We start from the raw sequence: 5,948 nt of genomic DNA, 5'->3' as shown, positions 1-5,948 counted from the left end.
CGTGCAGTGATAGTAAATTACTCCGTGTGTTTCGTGTGTCTCTGCAAGGATTTCAGTATTGTTGAATAAACATTAAAGGCTTCAGGGAGAGAGTCAAAGGGAAATTGAATTTGTTCTGAATCAAGAGGACATCTGAGCTGGTTTACTGGCCTTGCCTCAGGACCGCTACAGAATTTAGGAGGAACAAAATATACTAATAGGCCAGGGGGTGAGTAAAAGAGAAGAGAGCATGGTCCCCCCCTCTTTCTCTGTACCCTACCGTCCTCAAACTCATACCATTTACATTTTACATTTGAGAATGTAAAATGTGTAGCACTGTGTATGCTCTGCCTCTCCCCTCCAGTCACTCTGTGTTGGCTAACTGCTGTGATGAGGGGGACTGACTGGCCTGGCGAGCGTTCAAGAACATCACATTCAAACAAGTGTGAATGGTCGAGGCAGTTCCTTGTTCCACACATTGTATGAAAATCTGTTCTGTCACAACTCTTCAGAAGAAAAGCCTTCTCTCTCTCTCTCCGACTAGGGAGTCGAGTCTACAGCGGAAGGGTTTCAGACTTTCACTCTGGCTCAGTGGTTCTGGCTTGTTATATATTATATATTTTTTTACTTATGTCAGCAGCAGGTTCAGTTCAGTAGAGGACTTTTAGAAAATACTTCAACAGATGTCTGGTCCCTGAAGGTAGACTGTAGACGCTATTGTTGCCGACACTCCTACCCGACCACTTCTACCGGATCACTTCTACTCGATCCAGCCCTACCCAACCAGTTCTACCCGACCAGACCTACCCGACCACTCCTACCTGACCAGACCTACCCGACCACTCCTACCCGACCAGACCTACCCGACCACTCTTACCCGATCCAGTCCTACCCGATCCGTCCTACCCGATCCAGTCCTACCCGACCAGTCCTACCCGATCCAGTCCTACCCGATCCAGTCCTACCCGATCCAGTCCTACCCGATCCAGCAGGAAGAGGATTAGGAGGAGGAGCAGGAGGAGGAGCAGCAGGAGGAGCAGGAGAGAGAGAGTGTGAATAAAAATGCAAAAGGTGAATGTTGTTCAAGGCGCGGTGCTTTATGTCGGCTTATGTAGCCATCTGAATGAGGTTACAATTCAATAAGACACTTCTGCTGAGGTTGCGAGGCAGTTCAGATGTTTAATTGGTACTTTTTCTCTGTAAACCAGGTTTTCAAACTAAAGATGCTTCAGTTTCAGATCAGTACAGAGAACCGCACTCTACTACCCACCAGCTCAGAGAGGTCCATGAATCCCAATGAGCTGATTCTCTCAGGGTGTGTGTGTGTGTAAATGATGTGAGTTATGTGGGAACGTACAGCTCTGAGATTCCAGCACTCTAATGCAAAGAAAGAGAGAGAGAGAGAGAATTGCTATTTTTCTCTGATGGGAGTGTGTGTTGGTAATGTAGGGCATTGATTTTAATGCACTGGCTTCTCCTCAGACTCCCTCCCTCCAATCACAAGGCCTCCAGGGCCAGTCAGCCATCAGATGGAAGTGTCAAAACCAGTGGTAGAAAGAGAGAGAGAGAGAGAGAGAGAGAGAGAGAGAGAGAGAGAGAGAGAGAGAGAGAGATTTGAAATGCCTTTATTATTTTGAAACTTTTGTTAGTGTAATATTTACTGCTAATTTCTGACTGTTTTTTTCCCACTTCTGTTGATAGTTTTTTCATTTGCTATGTAAATGTATGTTTCCCATGCCAATAAAGCCCATTTGAATAGCAATTGAATTGAATTGAGAGAGAGAGAGAGCAGTGAGAGAGACAGTGAGAGAGACAGAGAGCAAAAAGAGAGAGAGAGCAGAGTGAGAGAGACAGAGTGAGAGAGACAGAGAGCAGAGAGAGAGAGAGAGAGAGCAGAGTGAGAGAGACAGTGAGAGAGCAGAGTGAGAGAGGCAGAGTGAGAGAGACAGAGAGCAGAGAGAGAGAGGGATAAGGTTTGGAGCTCAAGGGTTTTATTTTTCAGAGACCCAGAGGCCTAACAGAACAGGTACTGAGGTACCCCTCCTCACGTACCTCATATTTCTTTGGCATTTAGTCCCCTGTAGCTCAGTTGGTAGAGCAGGGCGCTTGCAACGCCAGGGTTGTGGGTTCGTTTCCCACGGGGGGCCAGTATGAAAATGTATGCACTCACTAACTGTAAGTCGTTCTGGATAAGAGCGTCTGCTAAAATGACTAAAACATTTTTTGAGGAAATGTCAAGGGCACTGCACGTATTGTATAGCTTACTCTTCATGGAAATTATGCATAGGCCTATAATGTGAGCACTACACACACACACACACACACACACACACACACACACACACACCAACCTGTCTTATCTATCTTATGCATTATCAGACGACTTATGACATAGCACTAATAGGTGAATCACAGAGAACGACATATGGTTTTGTTGTAGGTGATGGCTCAATCTAGCTACAGTGAAAAGCACTTGGCAGGCTATAGCAGCTACAGTTAAAGTCGGAAGTTTACACACACTTAGGTTAGAGTCTTTAAAACTTGTTTTTCAACCACTCCACACATTTCTTGTTAACAAACTATAGTTTTGGCAAGTCGGTTAGGACATCTACTTTGTGCATGACACAAGTAATTTTTCCAACAATTGTTTACAGACAGAGTATTTCACTTATAATTCACTGTATCACAATTCCAGTGGGTCAGAAGTTTACATACACTAAGTTGGACTGTGCCTTTAAACACCTTGGAAAATTCCAGAAAATTATGTCATGGCTTTAGAAGCTTCTGATAGGCTAATTGACATCATTTGAGTCAATTGGAGGTGTACCTGTAGATGTATTTCAAGGCCTACCTTCAAACTCAGTGCCGCTTTGCTTGACATCATGGGAAAATCAAAAGAAATCAGCCAAGCACGCAGCCGTCATACCGCTCAGGAAGGAGACGCGTTCTGTCTCCTAGAGATGAATGTACTTTAGTCCGAAAAGTGCAAATCAATCCCAGAACAACAGCAAAGGACCTTGTGAAGATGCTGGAGGAAACAGGTACAAAAGTATCTATATCCACAGTAAAAACAAGTCCTATATCGACATAACCTGAAAGGCCGCTCAGCAAGGAAGAAGCCACTGCTCCAAAACCACCATAAAAGAGCCTACGGTTTGCAACTGTACATGGGGACAAAGATCATACTTTTTTGAGAAATGTCCTCTGGTCTGATGAAACAAAAATAGAACTGTTTGGCCATAATGACCATCGTTATGTTTGGAGGAAAAAGGAGGTAACTTGCAAGCCGAAAAAAAACACCATCCCAACCGTGAAGCACGGGGGTGGCAGCATCATGCTGTGGGGGTGCTTTGCTGCAGGAGGGACTGGTGCACTTCACAAAATAGATGGCATCATGATGAAGGAAAATTATGTGGATATATTGAAGCAACATCTCAAGACATCAGTCAGGAAGTTAAAGCTTGGTTGCAAATGGGTCTTCCAAATGGACAATGACCCCAAGCATACTTCCAAAGTTGTGACAAAATGGCTTAAGGACAACAAAGTCAAGGTATTGGAGTGGCCATCACAAAGCCCTGACCTCAATCCTATAGAACATTTGTGGGCAGAACTGAAAAAAGCGTGTGCGAGCAAGGAGGCCTACAAACCTGACTCAGTTACACCAGCTCTGTCAGGAGGAATGGGCCAAAATTCACCCAACTTATTGTGGGAAGCTTGTGGAAGGTTACCCGAAACGTTTTACCCAAGTTAAACAATTTAAAGGCAACGCTACCAAATACTAATTGAGTGTATGTAAACTTCTGACCCACTGGGAATGTGATGAAATAAATAAAAGCTGAAATAAATCATTCTCTCTACTATTATTCTGACATTTCACATTCTTAAAATAAAGTGGTGATCCTAACTGACCTAAGACAGGGAATTTTTACTAGGATTAAATGTCAGGAATTGTGAAAAACAGAGTTTAAATGTATTTGGCTAAGGTGTATGTAAACTTCCGACTTCAACTGTACATAGTGTGTTCGAAGGCTCATCTGTCTGCCTGGAGCTGTGTGTGTGTGTGTGTGTGTGTGTGTGCGCGTGTCCATTGGGGTGGACTCAGTTGATGTGTGAACCATCCTCCAGAGACTGAGACAAAGCTCTCATTGTCAACACTCTCACTAAATCAATTATTTCCACTTTGCTGCCTAATTCTTTTTTATTCACTGTGCATAGCCTAGTTACTGTATTACAGGGCAGGCAGGCTACAGCACAGGCTACTGAATGCCTTGCTGGGGGAAACACCACGGGTGAACCGTCAGAAACAATGGGGTTCTGAAGTGAAGCTGTAACAATGTCACATGCAACTTTGTAGCTCTACAAACTTTTATAGGCACGCAGCTGCAAATTGTCAAGGAATTATTATTGTCTGGTCCTTCATACAAAAGCAATGCAATGTCTCCCTGTCTTTGAGATCTCTATGGTGTATCTTGATCGTAGTCTAGTAAGCCTACAGATATAACATCTTCAATGTATCACCTATATCACATTTTCCTTGTCCTTTTCAAATAGGCCTGCCAACACGGCGCGAATTGATTAGATTAAATTATATGAGAGGGATAGATGAGATCAACCATAGATAGCCGCGTTCTGCAAAAATGCAAAACCCCAAAAAGTTCACACTCGCAGCCGTCCGTGCATGGCACCGACAGAATGTTTACTCTTAGTTTCTTTACTTACAAAGCTGAAACGTATTCCGATAACGTTGATAATGGCTCCGATTCAATCCAACCAAAGTAGTTTACCAATGCAAACCTTCTTTATCATAACGCAAAGGGACGGAACGCAGTGGTTCCATTCTATTTCACATGGAAGCCCCTAGCCCCACATACCTTGAAGATTCTGCACTCGGATGTCGCTGATCTGTCCGATAAATTCCTCCCGTTCGAACCAGTCTTTATACTCCCACTCGTGTCCAGCCATCAGGACGGTACCCTGGGGAAAGTTGCAGTCTGGACCTCAATAGAAAAACAAACAGACTAGGCTACCTCCAGTCCCGTGTGATCTGAAGGCGATGGAGAAGGCAGCCCAATGTGGTAGCCCTATCCCTCTTCTCCCCTGCTCTCTCTAGCTGGCTATTGTGGCGGTCGCCGGACAGGGAGTGCGGTAGAATAGAGGTCTAATCTACCCGAATGCTCTCGCGTGGAGATGGTTTCTGGCGGAGGAGCATTGTTTTCGTAGAGTTTCTCCCTGGTGACGTAGAAAGCCCAATAGCACTACTACGGCGCAAAGCCCAGGACGGAAAATGGCAGATGACCAGGATAAGGAAATAATTCTGATGAGGGAAAATAATAGCGCCTTGATAATATTCCCGAGGTGGGTTGTTGTAGTTTACAGTACACGCCCACCATCCTGCACTGTAGAGACGATGAGGAGAGCCAGTCTCAGCTCAGAGAGAAATAGAAATAGAGAGAAAGAGGGAGAAAAGACTGATATGCTTCCCAGAATGTCCATGAATAGGACTATAGACCATTCCCGCTATAAACATAATTGCATTATGTTAGAATTGAACTGCGCACGAATACCCTGCTGTACCCTTGCAGAAAAAACACATGAATTTCACATGTGATCACATGTGAAGTGTTCCAAAAACACATGTTTTTATATGATATTTAATTATTATGCCTCGAGTGGAGCATGGGGGGGCCTCAGCAGATATTATTATTTATATTTATAACCAGCTCATGAGGCCCCTTGTAGCTCAGTTGGTAGAGCATGGCGCTTGCAACGCCAGGGTTGTTGGTTTGATTCCCACGGGGGACCAGCATGAAAATGTATGCACTCCCTTCTGGATAAGAGTGTCTGCTAAATGATGTAAGCTAAAATGATGATCTTAGGCAATTGCCTCTTCTGCCTAATGGTAAGTCTGCCAGTGGCCACATGAAGAGTTTATGAACATTCTGAACTCTAAAAATAACTAAATTTCTCCC

At 44.2% G+C, this 5,948-nt stretch overlaps 1 protein-coding gene across 1 annotated transcript in view; it reads right to left on the bottom strand.

Moving 5' to 3' along the window:
• The window catches only part of LOC121544676 (calmin), a 37,725-nt gene extending 32,400 nt beyond the window's left edge, over positions 1–5,325 (bottom strand). The window contains exon 1 of the mRNA XM_041854735.2: positions 4,851–5,325. Coding sequence (XP_041710669.1) covers positions 4,851–4,941 — 91 coding nt within the window. The 5' untranslated portion in view covers positions 4,942–5,325. The remainder of the gene's footprint in view (positions 1–4,850) is intronic.
• Between the last annotated feature and the right edge of the window lie 623 nt (positions 5,326–5,948).

Source organism: Coregonus clupeaformis, unplaced genomic scaffold (genome assembly GCF_020615455.1).
Source record: "Coregonus clupeaformis isolate EN_2021a unplaced genomic scaffold, ASM2061545v1 scaf0335, whole genome shotgun sequence".
Lineage (NCBI taxonomy): Eukaryota > Metazoa > Chordata > Actinopteri > Salmoniformes > Salmonidae > Coregonus > Coregonus clupeaformis.
The sequence above is the reverse complement of the archived record's forward strand: the minus strand, read 5'-3'. Positions and strand labels throughout refer to the sequence as shown.